At 37.5% G+C, this 18,798-nt stretch overlaps 1 protein-coding gene across 1 annotated transcript; it reads left to right on the plus strand.

Annotated features, from left to right (window-relative positions):
• Positions 1–2,208: 2,208 nt before the first annotated feature.
• FAM98A (family with sequence similarity 98 member A) lies at positions 2,209–18,151 on the plus strand. The gene is made up of 8 exons (XM_046662663.1): positions 2,209–2,355; positions 5,279–5,427; positions 7,598–7,732; positions 11,481–11,665; positions 12,670–12,750; positions 13,330–13,446; positions 16,119–16,286; positions 16,374–18,151. The coding sequence occupies exons 1-8, from the start codon at positions 2,303–2,305 to the stop codon at positions 17,037–17,039; spliced, it is 1,554 nt and encodes a 517-aa protein (XP_046518619.1). The 5' UTR covers positions 2,209–2,302; the 3' UTR covers positions 17,040–18,151.
• The last annotated feature ends 647 nt before the right edge of the window (positions 18,152–18,798 follow it).

An 18,798-nucleotide genomic window follows, 5' to 3' on the forward strand; every position in this document is an offset into this window, starting at 1 on the left:
ACCTTCTACACAGAAAACTCATCTCTCAAAGATAGCTCATGGACTTTAGACAATGCTAAGTGTTAGCAAATTCTTATACAGATCTGAGGCAAAAACCAGGGCTCCCCAACACCCAGATTGGTGTTCTTTTCATTCTATTAAATTCAGCTTGAATGAGGTCTTTAGATACCCAGGTTACAATATAAACAATTTGAAACCAAATGCAAAAGACTCCTAGTAGATTCTATAGCAATGATGACAATATTTACTTTTAAAAGCATTGTTTTTGTATTTTTTGAGGAAGATTAGCCCTGAGCTAACATCTGTCACCAGTCCTCCTCTTTTTTCTGAGGAAGACTGGCCCTGAGCTAACATCTGTGCCCATCTTCCTCTACTTTATATGTGGGACGCCTGCCACAGCATGGCTGGACAAGCGGTGCCATGTCTGCACCCGGGATGCGAACTGGTGAACCCCGGCTGCTGAAGGGGAACGTGTGCACTTAACCACTGCGCCACCAGGCTGGCCCCTAAAAGCACTGTTTTTATTGCAGCAAAATCCATTATAGAATTATTTTAAATAATAGTTAAAAAAAAAACCTTTGTGTTGGCTACCCTCCATTTAATCTAACAATTTGCATTAGAAAGAGAAGAACAAGTAACTTAGAGGAATCATCATGTGTTCATTCACTCATGGTACATGCTACAACTTACATCAAAAAGTGAGTCAAGAATGAAACCTTTTTGTCAAACTGATTTTGCAGTAAGCATTACTTTTTTTAGAACCTTCAACAACCCTATGAGAACAAATAATTATTCCACTTTTATTATAATGAGGTAATTATGTATAATATGCACAAGCTTAAACAAATTCAACTAGCTAGCTCTTCCTGTCTTTTCACATCCTGCTTATAAATCCTTATTTGACTAGTCAAATAAAAAGGAATACATATTCACATATGCCTCAGTCTCAAAATACAGTTCCTTATTGGTTTGACCATTTATGACAGATCATTAAGCCATTGAAGCTTAGTCCTCATCTCTAAAATGGAAGTAATACTTACACAGCCTTCTGATGACTGCAGAAAATAATATGGATCAAGGGAGTAATACCATGTCAAACACACACGAGGTACTGTACATAATCAACGTTAATTCTTTCCCCCACTCCAGATGAGGCAAAATAAAGAACTACAAAAAGCACTATTTAGGATAGGGGGCATTTATCCATTAGACACAAAAATGTTTGAGAACTACAAAATAAAATGTACTGGCACCAATGCGAAAATTCTTTAATTAAATGCCTACACAATGCAACATATGCCAATTTATGGTTAAATATAATTTTGTAAATATGCCATCACTATGAAAACAATTTTTCTCACTTTCAATAATTCTAAGCACCTACCCAACCAATAATTGACCAAACAAATCGTAACCCATTGTGAACTGAGTGTCACACCCAGCCAAATACTGTCAAAAGCAATAACATTACAGCAAAAAAAAAAAGGATTATTCACTGTCTAAACTGCGTGGATTTAAATATATTCTATTCTACTTGTTATGGAATGAAGCCCTCCTCCGCCCCAGCCCTTCCCCCCCATCCGCCCTTAAAAGAAATTAGGTAGAAAATGCAAAGGGGCGGTGTGACGAAATAACTTTCTGAACACATCCATGTCAAAGGAAAGTGGACTCCTTCCTAACACTGAAATACGGCTAGCGCAGCCACAAGGAAATCAAACGGCATGTTATCTGCCGTTCTTGGCACTTGGCCAGGCTTCTCCTGTCCTACGGAATCAGAAGGGAGCTCGTGAATTTCCCTTTCTCCATGACCCACAGCTAAGGCTAGAACATGCTGACAGGGGGCGGACAGCCACTTGGGCTACTCCCTGAGATCCAGAAACTCCGTTTCACAGCTCACACCCACCCAAGTCTTGAAAACCCCCCAAGCTCCTCCCCCGCCCGCCTCGCCCCAACATTCGCACATGCGTACACTCAATTAAGAGAGTTTAGAGCGCTCCCCCCTCACCGGGTCCCCACGCCCAGCTGCCACGCAGCCAATCTTCCTGCCCTTTTTCGGGCCGCCGGCTTCACTTTTCAGTAATACGCATGTGCAAAACGGTGCCGCCCGGCAATCCCTTAGCAGGCAGGGGTGGGGCGGCAGGCGGGACCAAGTTTCTTGCGCACGCTCGGGACATGCGCAGTGCGAGGGCTGAAGCGCCAGCTGTCGATTTGGAAGTTCCGGGGAGGCAGCGCATGCGCGAGTGTACGCGTTGCCGGCGAAGAGGGGAGCCTGACGACTCGGAAATTTGAATACCACAGTAGCATGGAGTGTGACCTCATGGAGACTGACATCTTGGAGTCGTTAGAAGATCTAGGGTAAGACTGCCAGGGCACGGGTCTCCCAAACCCCACAGTGCCGGCCCCCCGGGAAAAGCTTCTCCGCTCCAGTCGGAGACACCTGCCTCTCCACGCCGCACCCCGTGGCTCCCGGCTGTCGCCTCCCTCTGGCTCCGGGACCCCAATGCCACGTCCACTGCCTGCCCTGCCGGCTCGGGTCCCTCCAGCTGCGACGCCCCTAGCCCTGCCCTGTGCTCCCTGCAGCGGACTTACCCGTAGCGTTTGTCAGTCATGCGTGTCATTGTCTGGGCTCCGGTTCTCGCCAACCCCCTCCGCGAGCTTTTCTCCTTGCTCCCCATCCTCCTGCCCTACCCCCTCACTCGAGACCTTGCCAAAGTTGATTCTCTGTTTTCCTACTTGTCCTCCAAACTTCCAGCTTCTGTCTGGAGCCCCTACTCCTACCCCACCCCACTTCTCGCAAAAAAATCTCCTTTGCCCAGTCATCTCTGCATGCACCCAGGCTGCCCGAAGCCACATGTCTGTACGCTGCGTTCTTGCCGCTAGCCACCTCCCTTGTGCACCTAACCTGTCACCACCTTAAGGGGAACCACTAGCAGATTCCCTTGACTCTGACACTACTTCATTGAGTCACCATTGTCCCTTACCCTCCGAGTCGCCTTGACCCGCACGTCCCTGCATATTTTTTGTGCATTTTGTCTCTCCTCTTGACAATTACCCAACCATAATTCATCCGTATCTAAAGCTGGAAATTGGGCTGCTTATCTCACTGGGTCACCCAGATCAGTGTACTCTATTAAAACTTGAGAACTTAGAACCTCTTGGGCGAAATGTGGTTCCAGAAACAAATTGTATGATTAAATACTTGCCTGCAGGTACGGTGTCCAAAAATATATGGATTTAGCTAACTGTAGTTGTAAAGTAACAAGTCCTTTATCAAAACCTTCCACTAGACTTTTTCATGACGGGGAAACCTTTCTTCTTTAGGAAAGGACAGCGAGAGAGTTCCCAAAGTCTGCCCATTTAATAACTTGCTGTCCTGGTAGAAATTTTCTGGAAAGGAAGTGGTAGTGCTTATCATCTTTCTTTGTCAAAATGAATTACTGTTGTTCTTTTCTTTGGAACTTTGAATTTTCATGAATATTCCAGACTTCAGGGGGCTTATTTCTTTGATTAGAGCACAAGTAAAAGTCGGGTTCAGCGAAATGGTCTCTCTTTGTGGACATCTCAGACTAGCTTGCTTGCTCACACGTGAAACCATTCATTCAGTAAACATTCTTGAGGAACATTTGCTCTGTGGCAGTGTTGGGCTGAGCACTTAAAGGTACAAGGTGAGGTGGAAGAGAAGTTCACACTGAGAATCTGCTGTGGGGAGAACTAAGGAGGGTCAGGAAGAGGAAAGGAAATGGGAAAAAAAACTAGCAAAGGAAATGAAGTTCTGAGCTTCCCGGAAGAAGTGACACTTAAGATGAGAGGATGGAGTAGAATTCTAGAGGATGGAGTAGAATTCTAGAGGATGAAGGTAAACTTTATTTAAATTTAGGCAATCAGCATGGAGAGAGGTCCCTTAATGATTGGTGACAGATGCTGTTTCTTCCCATTATCCTTCTTTTACCCTCTTTTAACTATGTTTTTCTTCTCTTGGGTACTATAAAGGCCATTGTTACTGCAATTAAACTAATCAAATAAATAATTGAGATGGGTTGTAATGTGAACCATGGGATTTTCTGAAAACTTTGCTATAAATTGTAACTGTCACTGCTTAGTTTGGTGGCATTCAGTCATTAAAATTCAGGCTTAATTGATGTGTACTTTCAAGGATTCTCTGAGAAATATTAGAATTAAATGACTGTCCTTTATCTCTAACCTGGCCCACAATAGGAATAAACTAATAAAGTCTAAATGTGTAACACAAAGAGAAATGTCTAGGCCTCGTCTCTTTATTCCAGTGTCTAATAATATATGGTTTTGAATCTAGATGCCAGACTATATATAATCTCATTTTTTGTGTGAGGTTTTTTTCCATTCTATTCAATATATAAACATATAATTATATTCTAACAGGATCAAGTGATGTCATTTCTCTAATATCTCTCTACCTCTAAATATTGAATTATTTTAAGCATATTTAATGTATCATCTTTAATAACCATTTTTATCAATATTTCATTTAAAAGAAGATAAAACAACTTTCTGAAGTATGTATATTTTTAAATTACTTTGAGACTGACAAAATCTAATTCTAGCTATATTCTACATTGGGGTTCATTAATACTATTGTCTTTCATGAATGTTTCAATATTTAATAATTTTTAAAATTTACGTTTGAACCATTTACAAATGATTAGGGTTCACTTGCACCAGTTCACCCAAACATCAGCTCACCAGTAATTAAGTTAATTTTGACATTTCTCTGGTCCAAGTATAGTATGTCTTACTAATCTTAATTGTCATTAAATACAGAAAAGGGAAATGATTAATTGTAAAGTTTTTGCTTTTGAAGAAAGTCATTAAAAACCTAACCTCATTGATTTCCAGGAAAATTTATAGAAAAGATTAACCTAAGTTTTATTTCTGCAATAGTAAACTATAGTATAATTAGCTATCATTTATTACTCTAGTTTTAATTCTCAATTCAGTTAAAGTAAGAAAATAAACTTCTGTACAAGAACTTTCAGTAAATGTACAGGAGTTGAAATCATTTAGTAGTCTATTATATGTGATTCTATGAAACATTCACATGTACTTTGAAGGGCTGAGCTTTTTTTTTAATGGTTTAATATAACTCTGAATCTTATTTATATTTGTCAGTTTAGAAATTGGTCATCATAACATATGTATTAAACTATTGCTTAAGTATACAAATAATACATAAATATATTGTATCTGTAATATGTTAGATGTGATTTTACATTCTTCTGAAGTGTAATTTCTTACTCACCAGTTACAAGGGTCCATTGTTAGAAGATGGCGCTCTGTCTCAGGCAGTCTCTGCTGGAGCCAGTTCCCCTGAGTTTACCAAACTCTGTGCTTGGCTGGTATCTGAATTAAGAGTGCTGTGTAAACTAGAGGAAAATGTGCAAGCGACTAACAGTAAGTAAACATTCAGTTTTAGGTGCAAAATTTGAAAATACAGTTAGGGTATTGTCAAGTGAACATTATCAGGACTGCAGCTGAAGTTTCAGTTCTTTGTAAATATAAAAAAAAATTTGTAAAGAAACCAAATACTTTTTTCTCCTATATTATTTTTAGAGATAAGGTGATTCAGAAGTTGAAAAACCAGAATGTAGTCATACAACTATTAAAAATTTGTGGAAATTGAAAAGACCCTATTACTGAGATATGGAAAAATGGAGACCAGTATGGCACACATGAACTTTTTATTCTTTGTAAAACATGACTTGTAGATCTTAAAATGGTGGCTAGAACTAGAAATTGGGATGTTTTTCTCTTAGGCTTACCAGATTCCAGAATTATGTATAGCATATAAAGTAAATGGATTATAACTCAGCTATGCATGGGGAGAAAGAGAGTGCTATATTAAGAAGCTTTCTGTATCATAGGAATGTATTGCTAGATACATCACAGCCAGATCCAGCACCATCAGATTTATGGTGTTGATAGCTGGTTTATATTTGCCAATTTTGTTATTGCTTTAGCACTAATTCGTTGATGCTGCAAAAGAGGCAAAAGCTTGGAACCTGACACTCCACCGTCTGGTTCCCTCTTACCATAGGTAAACCTATAATAGGAGACAAAGAAAAATGCCCACCTGTTAACCCACCTTATGGAGAACTGTATACATAATCCCTTTTTTCCCCCCCCACAGAATTTTGAAAAGCTCACTCTATTGCATGTTTAGTGTATTTAATGAGTCCATGTTAGTTGCATCCAATTCTAATTATTAAGGAGAGTATAGTGTAACAGTAATGATAGCAGCAGCTTACCCTTACTGAGCACTAGCCTCTTCTAAGCACTTTACTGTGTTAATTCATTTAAACCTCAAGGCAATCCTGTGAGGCAGGTTTCATCACTCTTTCGTACATTAAACAAGGAAGAACAAAGAGGTTAAATACATCGTCTGAGGTCACACGGCCAGTAAGTGCTACATGCTGGATTCACTTCCAGCAGTCAGGTTTGGGAGCCGGTGCTCTTAACCCTGCCTCTCCGCCTGACATTTCACAGGTCTTAAGAACCTTTGAAAACACCCCTACTAGATGGTCACTGTTTATAGCCTGGAGCCCCTTTGTTCAAATGAAAGCATTTTATAGAAGCCAACATATAAAACAGGTAAAAGTACAGCTGCTCTAGTTGAAGCTGAGAGGGGGTGCTCTTAGCACAACTCTCCCCTCATCCTCTCCAGCTGACTCTGAAGGAGTTCTTGGAGCTCTGGAGTTCACAGAACGCAGTTTGCAAAACGTTGGTCATACGTTCTTCCCATTTTACAGATGAGAAAATGGACCCACGTGAAGTGACTCTCAAAGAGTCTTAGTTAATTTTTGCCCCTCTGTGATATTGAATAGAGAACCATCAAAAGAGTAAGGAAGAAAGAGCATTGTTTTTCCTGGGTTCACCCAGTGGACTCTATACTTGACATGTTATGGGAATACAGAACTAGAAGTCATTTCGCTATCTTCAAATTTAGTGTAACTGGTAATATTTAGGCACAAATGAGAGAACTGGAGACTAGTGCAGTAACTGAATGCGTCACTTTGGTTTGCAGTGGGGGGGAATCACTGAGTGCAGTAGTACTTGGGGACGGTTTCATCAAGGAACAAGACCACTGGGCTCTGATGGATAGGTGGGATTGATAGAGGGGGAAAGGATAGAGGGCATGTCAATCCCAGAGAATAACTTAGATGAAAGCCCAGAAGTGGAAATGAGACCATTCCTGGGGCAATGAGGAGAGCAGCCTAGCGCAAATAGAGGGAATATTTGTAGAGCTAGTAGGTGACAGCTACATACATGTAGTAGCTGCTCCTACATAACAGTATGCTGGGAAAGGCAATCTTTTATGGCAGACAGAAAAAATTAGATTAGATGAGGCAGAAATTAGGAAGCCACTAAAGATTCTCAAATAAAGGAATAACCTCATGAAAACTGTTTAAGAAAGAAAATTGGCAGTGGTGTGAGAAAGGATGAATTAGAAAACAAAGGAAGAACTTGTATTAGGAGAATCCTATTAAAAATTACAATTTATGTATATATGCCAATTGGAAAAACAATCATTTTTATTAAATAAGGTTATTTTAATTCTTAAAAGGCCCGAGTGAAGCTGAAGAATTCCAGCTTGAGGTGAGTGGGCTCCTAGGGGAGATGAACTGTCCCTATCTTTCACTGACCTCTGGGGATGTGACCAAGCGCCTTCTCGTTCAGAAGAACTGCCTCCTCTTGCTCAGTAAGTTATGGCTGCTGAATGTAGCTATTATTTTCCACGACTACTAAACTGGTTGTTACTGTTTTGTTTCATTATGGATTTAATTCAGAATACTACTTATTTTAAAGAAAACTTTGTAATTTCCAACTTAGAAGCTAACGGCTGGCCTGTACCCCGGCAGCAGTGTTGTTTTGTGATTGTTACCCATTTGTCCTTCAGCTTTGCAGGTACTCAGGCTGTGCTTCACCAAATGTTTAAGTGTGTGATCCTTAATCCTTAGTGTTCTAGACTGGAAGCACATTTTAAAACAGACTAGGAAGATAGTGTGGAGATAATGAAGATGTTTTTTAAAAATTGGTTTAAAATATTTTGTCTTGTTGATATTTGTGGTTGGGTAATTTTGGGGGGGGATTTGTTTTGTTTGTAAATATGTCAAATTACAATATAAAATTCTCTGGAATAGTACTTGGATCGTTCCTGTACCTACTGATCATTCTGAGAAATAAATTATGAAAAGTTCTTTCCTTCCATGTTTTTTATATACTAACTACTATTTCTCTCTTCACCCTGAAAAACAGTAAGTAGACTCACAGATTTTATTACCTTAAATAAATTCCTCAGTAAACCCAACCAGTAGTCTTAACTCGTAATTTTTGTAGCATTCTGAGACACATTTAGATTAAGCTTTGGATAACTGAATATTATAGTTATTATTTGGACAAACGCAATTCAGAAGATTCTTTAAATGTTTGTCTTTACAGCTGTACTATGGTTTTTGAATAATGATACATCTCTGCATTTGAAGGTTCAGTTTAAAAAAAAATGTGTTCATAGCCATTATACTTAGACACTGAGTTATTCCAGAATCACTCTCTTAACTTCCCCTTTGTCAAGTGATTGGGGGAGGGAGGTGATATGCACATAAGGTTAGAAGTTGCTTTAGGTATTGATATTGCTGCATATAATTCTTATGCATGCGTCAGTATCCTTCACATTGTGTATTTTCTATAACTGGCTCAGCCGCAATAGACTCACTAATTCTTCCTTGGTAGTACTGCTTATCCTTACTAATAGCTAATATTTGTCACTTAGAATATGTTATCTTATGTAGGAAGATAGCAGCTGTATGGAAAGCTTGGTAGTGACCCTGAAGACGTAATTCTTCCAAAGAGCTCAGAGTTTGGCTTTCTTAGTGCTGATACTTACAAAAACCACTTTGAATATAAATCTTTATAAAACGCCCTTAACTCTTTCCTGTTTCTTAAGCAGACTGCACTGAACATTATTATTTTGGACTCAGGGTCATAATTATAGACTTTATTTTAAAGTGTTTTTTTTTTAGGGGTGCTTTCTTTTGGTAGGGAAGATTGGCCCTGAGCTAACATCTCTTGCCAGTCTTCCTCTTTTTTTTCCTCTCCAAAGCCCCAGTACATAGTTGTATACCCTGGTTGTAAGTCCTTCTAGTTCTTACATGTGGGATGCCACCACTGCATGGCTTGATAAGCAGTGCTAGGTCTGCACTCAGGATCTGAACCAGCAAACCCCAGGCCGCAGAAGTGGAGTGTGTGAACGTGACCACTATACCACTGGGCTGTCCCCATAGACTTTATTTTAATGTGTTATCACCTCAAAAGCTTGTCAAGAATATACTGCTATCTGCTGTGCAACTAAATGACTAAATCAACTAAAGTTACTCTGCTCTTGGAATTCTTCATACATACATATGCACCACTTGCTTCCCTCCTCTTTGTCTTTGCTTCTGCATTTCCCCCTTTCTAAAATATTCCCCTCAGTTTGTATCCTCTTTTTCGTGCTAGTATTTATGTACATGTCCTCATTCTCTACTCACTCTGTGTAAATATTTCTCATCTTTCCAAGTATCAGTTGTCACATCTTGATGCTATAATTTTACTTACTTCTTCCAGAACCCTTACCTTACTAATTTGAATCTTTTAGTACATTACAGTTGTTAACAAAATAGAATAGTCTTTGAATAAGTGGCTGAAAAACTCTTGTGTGTCAGGTTAAGAACCGTTTTGGCTATTCATTGGCCGTTCTGATTGTCAGATTATTTCCCTTAGATAAAATAACTCAGATATCTGAGTTCCTAATAGGTGAAGAACTATTAATCTTTTTATGCATATATTCTTTATTCCTAGCCATATGGTCAATAGAGATAAGCTTTTTTGTTTATTTTGTATTAAATCTCCAGTGCCTTTACCTAGTACTTTGAACACATCAGTTACAGCTAAAGTTTTTTGATGATAATTGTATTGATGAACTAATTTTGTGAATGCCTCAGCTATGTTGTCCCAAATTTAGAGAACCAGTTTATTAAATCTTATAATATATGACTTTGTAGAACTGGGGTTGACAAACTTTCTTAAAGGGCCAGATAGTAAATATTTTTAGCTTCATGGGCTGTAAGGTCTCTGTCACAACTTACTTAACTTTGTTGTTGTAGAATGTAAGCAGCCATAGACAATATGTAAATAAATGTGGCAGTATTTCAATAAAACCTTATTTACAAAAATAGTGATTATTTTCATGACAGTGAAGTTTCACTATGTTGATCTTTTAACTCATACACTTTGCTGTATGGAGCATGTTAGGATTTTATTAAACCCATTTAGAATGACCTTTCTAGAAGCTTAGCTGTCTTTATTGTCCTAGGATAGGAGTTGTCAGCTTTTCAGAAATGATCTGCCAAAATTATGACCCCTATACTTCTAGCATTATAGGAAATGAGACATTCAAGTTAATCATTCTTGTATTTCTAATAGGACTTAAGAGCCCAGAAGATGTATTTTTCCAAAACTGTCTTCCTAACGTTGTCAGAAGGTTCTCACTTTATCACATAATCTGAAATCCTGAGATCCAAATGATTGTTAATCATCTTTTATAAAAGTTTAAATGTGTTTGGGAAGGTTAAAGGGATAAGGTTGAATATTTATACCTTCAACCGAGTTACCTGAAGCAGGTTGCAGCCCTGGTTATATCTGGCTGAAATCAACACACAAGGGGATGATACTGATACAAAAGGACTCTGCCAAGAAATGATTAGCAAGTTTTATTGTTTGTTTGTTTTTCAGAGGAGGGGGTGAGAATGAGGAAAGTAGGGGGAAATGGAATACTGAGAAGAATATAGATGGAAGAGGGTTTTTTTGAACAGCTAGAGAGTGACAGTAGGCTACAGGAGACCATGAGAAAGGAACTTTTGGGAGTTGAGTGCCTTCCCTCTTCTCCTGTAAGTTAAGCTTTGACTACTTAAAATGTTATTGTTTCACGCCAGTTCTAAACAGACTGCCTAAGTATTGGAAGGTAAGAGGGCAAGATGGTTATGTTACTGGTGCGTGTCAGTGGTGAGAAGTGAAAAAAAATTAACCTTTTTAACTGTCGTTGAAAATTGGCCACCTGCCACCTTTTGCAGATCTGTTAACAGATGCCAACCCCGGTTCGGGAGATTCCTTAATAGTGGAATGAAAGAATCCAGATTTTTAGATGTGATCTGCCTTGATCCTTTGGGTTCAAAGAAGAATCACTTATTTTTAAATCAATCTTTAAAAATGTATTGGTTAAATACGTGAATTACAGACTCATCTTATATGTTATGTCATTTGCAGGTAAAAATGGTTTTCCTTTTTTGTTTTTATCCATTCTTGCAGCTTTAAAAGTTACCTATCATTAGGTCTATAGAATTGTAACTCCAGACTTATGACTATTAACTGTAGCTGTATCTCATTTTGAAATCTTATTTTGTTTACTTCAGCATACCTCATCTCAGAACTAGAAGCTGCCAGAATGCTCTGTGTGAATGCTCCTCCAAAAAAAGCTCAAGAAGGAGGCGGTAGTGAGGTCTTTCAAGAGTTGAAAGGCATATGTATTGCTCTAGGAATGTCCAAACCTCCAGCCAATATAACTATGTTCCAATTCTTCAGCGGGATTGAAAAAAAAGTAAGACCTTTAGTACCAGATTGTAGTGTATTAAAGGCATAGTCCTACAGTTGTTTGAAATGAAGCAAGTTAATTTCTCTTAATGGGAACCTAATGTGCATATTATTAAGTAATTGTTACTAAGTGAGTTTTGGGTTTTAAATCCTCGATACCTTAAAGAGAAATTAGTATTTTAATTTTTTTTAAAACATATTAGCATGTTTCTTTTTCAAAAAGGAAACTTTACACTTTGATTTGTAAGCTGAAATGAGCTAGATGTAATGTAAAAAGAATTGAGACTTAAGTCCTTTTTAAAATTATTTTATCATTGAACTTGGATGCAATTATTTTTAAGATCTTTATCATTAAGTGTTACCACCCTCCTCCCCATTGACTGGACAGAAAAGGATGTTAATATTTTTGGGTTTTAATCCAGTCACTTCGAGTCTTATATGTTTCAGTTGGCAAACTAGATTTGTTAACTGCTGACACAATCTAGTATATGAAAATAAGTCAATTATTTTTATACCTCACATTATCAACAGTTGAGTTTTTTAATATAATTGATTAGGAACAAGCAATGTTACTTAAAAAAATTAATGAATAGAAGAGAATGATATTTCTTATAGCAGAGTTTTTCTCTATATGCATGTCTGCTGGACTCTAAGAATTGGTACATTTGCATTGTGGTGTAGATGGACACCGGGATGCACAAATTTGGCTGAACTCTACAGGGGAGCAGCAATGTATCCATAGTCCATATTTTTCTGTGTGTTCATTCATCCATTCAGCAAATACACATTGAGTGCCTACTAGGTGCAGTGAAAGAGTCATGCTTCCGTAGGCACATGAGGAGTGGGACAAGTGAGTGTCTTTATCATGTGGGTCTTGTACATTTCAAAACAGCCTCCACCTTTGCCTCTGTCAGGAATCTTCTTTTGATGGCAAGATATGATGGGAATTGGGAAGATGAGGAGGATATGTTTACTTTTAGATTTATACATTCATTTATGTTTTTGTGTCAGTTAAAGGAAACATTAGCAAAAGTTCCACCTAATCATGTGGGAAAGCCTTTACTGAGGAAGCCAATGGGACCGGCCCACTGGGTGAGTAGTGATCCTCTTGAGTAAATTTCATAAGGAACCATCTATCTATCCCATGATATTTGTGCCGACACTTAGAGTTTGAGCTTAATTTTTAAGGTGTGTTTTCTAATCTGTAGTTTACTAAGTGGACATCCTTAGAATCATTTTTGTGAATTTTAAGATTTATGCAGAATAATTTTATTTGTGTTAGAAGCACTTACCTCATAATTTATAAATATTTTACACAGCTGATTAAAATAACTTGAAATTTGGTATGACGTGTGTTTCTAATTGCCAAATGGATTTACCTTCAAGCCAAAAACTTCAGTGATCTAAGCTTCACACAGTGAATTATGGGAAAGCAAAATGAGAATTTTGTACTTCACGTATTCTTTATTATGTTTTGAAACAACATTATTTTGCCTATCATTTTGTTAATTTATTGTTATAACTTTCGATATTATATTTATTAAATAATTTATTTTGTGCTAAGTGCTGAGGATTCAGTTATAAATGAAACAGACACAGTTTCTTCTCTTTTGGAACAGAGGGTCAAGCAGATTTAAATTCTAACTGGTTTTTTTTTTAATTTCATTTCAGGAAAAGATAGAAGCAATTAACCAAGCTGTAGCCAATGAATATGAAGTTCGGAGAAAGCTGCTAATAAAACGTTTGGATGTTACTGTCCAGTCTTTTGGCTGGTCTGACAGAGCTAAGGTACACATTAAATAATTTAAAAGAGCAGAGTGTTTATAGACATGATCCTTAAACATTCCTAGCCCAGTTTAGATATAGTAGCGACTACAAGAGAAATACATAGGAGACACACACAGGAATTTTTCTCTAGTGAGTTGCTGAGTAGCAATTCTTTCAGCTATTCAGCAATAATAAAAACGTTTATTTTTCAATTTTTAAAATATTTTTTAACAAAATTGTGTGTTATAAACCCTACTAGAAGTACCCATTGGTAAGAGAAATGGAAAGAGTATCTGAATTACTAAAATAATAAATTGTTAAATTTTTTGTTTATTATACTGTAAGCTAACAATTTAATTTACTAATTAAAGTTAGAAATACTGGCCTTAGCAAGACCAAATATTCTGATCTATTTATAGAGAATTGGACAATTTAGTTAAGACTTAAAGTTTTATTTCAGGTTAAATTAGATAACCCAGGCAAAGGTCTTGGTCATTCAACAGATATTTATTAAATATCTACTACATGATCAGTAAGTAGGAATTAATCGGCGCAGTTGATTAATCTGACCTTCCTAGAACCCTGAAATGGAGCTAATCCTCGAGTTTATATGGAGGTCGGTCCAGATGTGTTAGTATTAGATGTTCCCTTAAGAGTGCGTTCATTTTTGAAAGTGGATTTTTCTCTGAATTTTTGGTAATTGACTCAGAATGTTTTTATTTAGTCTTCGGTTATCTTGCTAATATGTTAGTTTCACCTAAAATCTTTAAACCTTAGCACAGTCCTACTTGGCTGCTAAATTGTTGAGGTAGATGTTTATTGAGTTACAGTATTTTCGTATTGGAAAGGAGTCTTAGACAGTCTTAACTCACCTCATTTTGCAACTGAAAAAATGGAGACCCAGATAAATAGGAGGCTTTGCCTAAGATCTCATGGCTAGTCAGTAGTAACACCGGGAGTAAATTGTTCTCTTCTGTGACTGTTGTTTAGGAAATACCAGTCCTTTCTTAAATTTTCTTTGATAAAAACAATCATTTCACTCTCAGCATGGTAGATATACTTCCAAAACAGTAACCTGCAACTCTCAGCTACAAAACATATGACTGATGAAAGTTCACTGACCAGTCAACACACTGTGGTTCTGGTCTTGGCAAGGCCATTAATGGACTTTACAGCTGGCATCCTGATACAGTGTGTCTGAGTTCCAGCTTACTCTCCTCATTTCTGACATCTTTAAAATGCCGTCTTTTAATCTAGGTAATATTTAAGATCCTTTTGAACTATATAATACACAGTGATTCTATGAAATATATAAACATCCTGGGGAGAGGATAAAGAAATATACAAATTAAGTTGCACAAATTTATTGATTGTTTCGTTTAATGGAATTTATGTACTAGTATCTCACTTTGAAAGTTCATTTTAAATCACTTTTTAGAAATTACTTTGATATGCACAAAGTGAATTTTTGTTTCCCATAATGAAATTTATGTACTTATATCTCACTTTGAATTGCATTTTAAATCACTTTTATTTGAAACATATGAGAAACCATTTTCTCAAAAGTTTTTGTTTACATTCAACATTGATTGAGCACTTATAGGTACTATAGTGACTGAAAGAAAAAAATATGACATATTATTATAATTTTCATAATGACAATCTTTTTATCCTTTTAATTATTAAAGAAGGTTTTTTTAAGTGAAGTCACTGATCATCCCTTTGTCTTAACCACAATAACTATTTTCATTTTAGTAGTCTCTTCCTTACTTTGTCCATATGTACAATCGTAGTAAACATACCTTTTTATGTCCTGTTTTTTCACATTATATAATCTAAACATTTACCATCAATATTTGACTACCTGCATATAACTGACAGACTTACCTGATATTTTTTGTTCTTGTGCTATTTTGCTATGTGTTGTGGTTGTAGTTGTTGTTTCTAAAATTTAGGTTACTTTAATTTGCATTTATTGATTCCTGTGTGGAAAAAACGTTTAATATTTGTTTGAATATATGTTCTCTTGTGAACTTTCTCTTTATATTCTTTGGTCATATATCTTTTGGGAGCTTGTGTTTCAAATACATTTAAAGGATATATTCAAGTTTCCTAATTTCTCAGTGATCTTAATCATAAACTTCTACTAAATAGTTAAAGTATAGTCCCTTTTTTAAGTTTATTATTTATAATAGAGGGAAGTATTAAATAAGGGAAGTCACTTTTACAAGTGTATTATGTTAACAGCATAATTAGTACAAATTAGTCACAGCTAACATTTTTTATCTCATAGTAAGCAAAATGGGAAAATTAGAAAACACAATTGTTGAAATGGGCTCATATTCTTATATTTAAACAGACAAGATGAATATGTTTGATCTGAGACCTGTGGCAAGGGGAACATTTTTACCTTCTCAGCCCCACAGTCCTAAAAGGAAGCCCCCTACCCTTGTGTCCCCCTCCCACCCGCTCCCTGCCATCCCTCCTTCCTGTATCAGCAAGTCTGACAGCTGTACTGTGAGATAGTTCTTGACTAGGTAGGAGCAATGGTGAGTATGTAACTGTTTCCCTCCCTTCTGGAGCCTAGTAAATATTGTCATCAGACATTTTGGAGATCTTTAACTTATTTAATATGAATGTTTCTATGCCATTTTGAAAATTGACATTTGTCTTTGAACACTTTCTTTCAACAGAGTCAGACAGAAAAATTAGCAAAGGTTTACCAACCAAAACGCTCAGTCTTATCTCCTAAAAGCACTATTTCTGTTGCGCATCTTTTGGCTGCAAGACAAGACTTGTCAAAGATTTTAAGGACAAGCAGCGGCTCTATAAGAGAAAAGACTGCCTGTGCCATCAATAAGGTGACTACAATACCTTTAATTTTCTTTCAAATACATTTATTTCTGTTTATAAAGTAAAGTAGTTTGAATATCTTTCTTATCCCCTAGGTGTTGATGGGCAGGGTGCCTGACAGAGGAGGTAGACCCAATGAAATTGAACCTCCGCCCCCAGAGATGCCGCCATGGCAGAAAAGGCAAGATGGCCCCCAGCAGCAAGCAGGAGGCCGAGGAGGAGGGAGAGGTGGTTATGAACATTCATCATATGGAGGACGAGGAGGTCATGAACAAGGAGGAGGGCGAGGTGGACGTGGTGGCTACGACCATGGTGGCCGAGGGGGAGGAAGAGGAAATAAGCATCAAGGAGGCTGGACAGATGGAGGGAGTGGAGGAGGAGGTGGCTACCAAGACGGTGGTTATCGAGATTCGGGTTTCCAGCAAGGTGGCTATCATGGTGGCCACAGTGGTGGCTATCAAGGTGGCGGTGGTTATAGTGGCTTCCAGACATCTACGTATACAGGAAGTGGATACCAGGGTGGTGGATACCAGCAGGACAATAGATACCAAGATGGTGGGCACCATGGCGATCGAGGCAGTGGTCGTGGAGGGAGAGGTGGTCGTGGAGGGAGAGGTGGTCGCGGAGGCCAGGGAGGAGGTTGGGGAGGAAGGGGGAGCCAGAATTATCACCAAGGGGGACAGTTTGAACAGCACTTCCAGCACGGAGGTTATCAGTATAATCATTCTGGATTTGGACAAGGAAGACATTACACTAGTTGAGGCTACAGAACCTTACATTTTGCTAGAGCTCAAGTAATAGAAACTTAGTTTCAGAATCCTGAATCCAGCATAGATTTTGAATTCATGTGAGACCACAGGTGGCAGGCAGTTTCCTGCGTGGCATCAGCATTTGTAGGTCTTCATTCAATTCTGTTGGTTTTTTTTTTTTAACAGACTTGCATAGTGCTGTTTATTTGAGAAACACATCTCTCCTTTGTATGAAGAACTTTTTCAAAGGTAATTAAAATTGCCTTTAATTGCCCAGTAGACTAATTCCACAGTCAGAACATGCATACTTTTTTGAAGAAATTACTTGAATAAGTAGTTTTCATGTTTTCAATATGCAGTTTTGAAAATGAGGATTCGCCTAGATTTTTACAACTAAGAAACCTTCCTCAGATTAACAATCCATTTATATGCGTTTTCCTCAAAGTATTCTAATGCCTGTTTTCCAAGCACAGTTCTGCCCTGATTGGCTTTTTTTCTGGAAAGATGATGCCGCATTTGCTTCACAATAGGCCTTTTAGGTCGGTTCCTATTAAATGAGCTCTTCTGCAGATAGCACATTCAGTAGCCTTATCCTTTTGATGGAATACTGTACCATATGCTCAACTCTGAAAACCTTGAACATGGCCAAAACCCATAAAGATATAAAAGCAAACTCAGTTGTGAACCTATAGTCCATGTAGGCATTTAGTTAAGTATAGCAACTCAAACTGACCTGCATCCATTCAACACAAGTTCCTCCTTCAACCTTATTTTTACTTGAAACCTGCTAGAAGAAACAGCAAACTAAAATTTGTTTTATGCACGAGTTAATAGCACTGGCTCAGCAAATACAAGTTGGTTTGCTTTGGACGGAAGGCTTTTTTGTAATGGAAGAAATGCACTACCAAGGAAGAGGACAAATTTTTGCTTAGTGCAGGAGGCCCTTTCTTATTGCTGCAGAAAACAAAAGCCTGGCTAAGTTGATGTTTGACATTCTCCTTTACTGAAATCTACATGACGCTTCTTGCTGGGTTTTTGTGTACGTAAACATTGTCAAGCTGTGAAAGAAAATGGCTGGAGGTGTGCTTTGTGTGAAAGGTGAGCAATAAAGTATCTGTACGTTCTCTCTTTGGTTTGAGTTTTATTTTAGCTACTTTTTTAAACTGAATTATTCTGGTCACTTGCTTCAACCTTATGTGCAAGGGCTTTGTTCTCCAAAGATTCTCGAGTGTTTCCTTGAGACGTACTTTGTAGTGAAAGATAGCCCTTACCCTAAAACCTTAAATAAATTGAAAAATAGCCATTTCCAGATTTACCTTTTACCATAACATGATAGCTGGAAAACTTCACTACTCATCTCTGGCCGCTGGGTGTAGCTGTTGCTACACAATGTATTAGGCACAGAAATTAATGGCCCTAATATTTTAGGGCTTTTTTGTTTTGTTTTGTTTCTTCATTTTTCCTAAGAATGAGGAACATTTTTCTTAAAAGGAAGTGAATTGAGAATATAAATAGATGTTTGTAAAAAAGAGAAATAGTATATCCTTTTCCTACTAAATTGGGCTTTTGAGAGTAAAAAATCAACTGTCTTGCCATTAAAAATATTCTATTTGCTATTGAGATAAGCACATTCTTTTGATAGCTAAAACCATTTTTGAAAGCCTGCCTTGATCATTTTGTTAATTTTACCTGTTTATTAGATTTTTTGGCTAGCATTTACCGTACTAAAATGTTCAAACTTGAAGACAATTTAAAATTCTTTCATTTATCA

This window comes from Equus quagga, chromosome 5, assembly GCF_021613505.1.
Source record: "Equus quagga isolate Etosha38 chromosome 5, UCLA_HA_Equagga_1.0, whole genome shotgun sequence".
Classification (NCBI taxonomy): Eukaryota; Metazoa; Chordata; class Mammalia; order Perissodactyla; family Equidae; genus Equus; species Equus quagga.

Coding starts and splice junctions, on each gene's coding strand:
- FAM98A (XM_046662663.1), top strand. CDS start 2,303: ATGGAGTGTGACCTCATGGAGACTGACATCTTGGAGTCGTTAGAAGAT. Junction 2,356..5,278: donor GAGTCGTTAGAAGATCTAGG/GTAAGACTGCCA, acceptor CTTACTCACCAG/TTACAAGGGTCCATTGTTAG. Junction 7,733..11,480: donor GAACTGCCTCCTCTTGCTCA/GTAAGTTATGGC, acceptor TGTTTACTTCAG/CATACCTCATCTCAGAACTA.